This window comes from Mus pahari, chromosome 3 (assembly GCF_900095145.1).
Source record: "Mus pahari chromosome 3, PAHARI_EIJ_v1.1, whole genome shotgun sequence".
NCBI classification, from domain to species: Eukaryota; Metazoa; Chordata; class Mammalia; order Rodentia; family Muridae; genus Mus; species Mus pahari.
Genome location: NC_034592.1, coordinates 72,802,205 through 72,804,336, shown reverse-complemented (window position 1 = coordinate 72,804,336; position 2,132 = coordinate 72,802,205). Strand labels below are relative to the sequence as shown.

At 32.7% G+C, this 2,132-nt stretch overlaps 1 protein-coding gene across 1 annotated transcript; it reads left to right on the top strand.

Moving 5' to 3' along the window:
• The first annotated feature begins 543 nt into the window (after positions 1-543).
• Positions 544-1,482, top strand: LOC110318933 (olfactory receptor 5W2-like). The gene has a single exon (XM_021194280.1). The coding sequence runs from the start codon at positions 547-549 to the stop codon at positions 1,480-1,482; it is 936 nt and encodes a 311-aa protein (XP_021049939.1). The 5' UTR covers positions 544-546.
• The last annotated feature ends 650 nt before the right edge of the window (positions 1,483-2,132 follow it).

The window sequence follows — 2,132 nt, the reverse complement described above, 5'->3', positions numbered from 1 at the left end:
TCTAATGACATAATAGTATAATTCTTTTTATATATTAAATAATAGATATCTGTTAATGGTGAATGCTATTGAAGCAAAAGCAGTGACTAATAGCCTATATAACAACTGAGAACCTTATTCAGCATGTGGCATTTTCTATTATTATTATTATTATTATTATTATTATTATTATTATTATCATTATTATTGTATTGTTTAATATCACCTATAGTCTATCAGATATGGAACCAGGTTCTATATATTTAAATATACTTCTTAATAATAAGTGAAAGAGGAAATCAAAGTTCTACAGATCAAATATTGTATAAACATTTAGATACAAAGATTATGAACTCCCTACTCCTTGCCTTTATAACTTCACTGTACTTATTTATACATTTTTTCAAAGTGTTTTCAAAATTTATAAAAAATTATTGAAACATTATTTGTTAAATAATGTTACACTTAGTTAAATTCAAACTGTTCTATACTTGTCCAGTAGAAATGAACACTAAACTACTGTTATATTGTTTCTTTTGTAAATTTTTAGACCAAAACCAAAGAATCATGGATAAGGGGAACTGCTCCACATTGACAGAATTTCTCCTTTTGGGAATTTCCAATAACCCTGAGGTAAAAGCGTTTTTATTCGCTATGTTTCTAGTTGTTTATCTTACTAATCTGCTGACAAATCTTGGAATGATCATCTTGATCAGAATGGATTCACAGCTTCATACACCAATGTACTTTTTTCTCAGCCACCTGTCTTTCTCTGATCTTTGCTATTCCACTGCAGTTGGTCCCAAGATGCTTGTAGACCTCCTGTCCAAGAACACATCTATTCCTTTTCTTGGCTGTGCTGTGCAGTTCTTCACCTTCTGTATATTTATAGATGCCGAGTGTGTGCTGCTGGCAGTGATGGCATTTGATCGATATAAGGCCATTAGTAACCCCCTTTTGTATGCAGTAGACATGTCCAGGAAAGTGTGCTTCCAATTATTGACTGGTGTTTATTCTGTGGCATTAGCAGATGCTTTGATACATACAACATTGACATTCCACTTATGTTTCTGTGGGTCTAATGAGATTAATCATTTCTTCTGTGATATTCCTCCAGTGTTAGTATTGTCTTGTTCAGATACACAGGTCAATGTGTTAGTCATATTCACCGTTTTTGGTTTCATTGAGCTGAGTACCATCTCAGGAGTTCTTATCTCCTACTGTTACATCATCTCATCAGTCTTGAAGATCAACTCTGCTGCTGGGAGGTTAAAAGCTTTCTCTACTTGTACATCACACCTGACTGCTGTTGCAATTTTTCAAGGAACTATGCTCTTCATGTATTTCCGGCCAAGTTCTTCCTACTCCCTAGATCAAGATAAAGTGACTTCCCTCTTTTATACACTTGTAATCCCCATGCTGAACCCTCTGATTTATAGTTTGAGGAATAAAGATGTGAAAGAAGCACTTCAAAGAATACGAAGTAAAATGTGTTTAAAATAATTGGCTTATGTGTATGACATACTTTTATATCTTCACAGGACAGTTTTCTAGAATTTCCCCTACATACACGTTATGACTGTTAGTCTGGTATTTTTGAGGAAGAGGTGTACCTCTAACACTTCTTCCTTGCTTTGAGACTCTTTTTCTCATATTGAGTTGCCTCTCCAGCTTAGATATGAGGGCTTTACCTTGTCTTATAGTATCATGTTTTATCCTATTTGGCTGTTGTCTATTGAAGGCCTGCTCTCTTCTAAAGAGGAAACAAAATCTACATGGATCTGGGAGATGGGGAGATGAAAGAGCGGGAGAGAATGGATGGACAGTATGATCAGGCTGAATTCTATGAAAGAAGTATCTATTTTCAGTAAAAATAACAACATAAATAAACACAATTTCATGGTACTTCAGTTATGAAAAATGAATTTATTTTTATATTTTATTGTATTTTTAGCACTGGAGATGAAATCAAAACCCTGTGAATGTCAGTCGAGTATCCTAAAATCTTATATATATATATATATATATATATATATATATATATATATACTCCAGAGCTTTTTCATTTTATTTTATTCATATTAAACTTTATAGAATGGGTAATAGTAGCATGATAAAAAACATGCCCAGTGGATATGATAGATATTAATTAT

Coding starts and splice junctions, on each gene's coding strand:
- LOC110318933 (XM_021194280.1), top strand. CDS start 547: ATGGATAAGGGGAACTGCTCCACATTGACAGAATTTCTCCTTTTGGGA.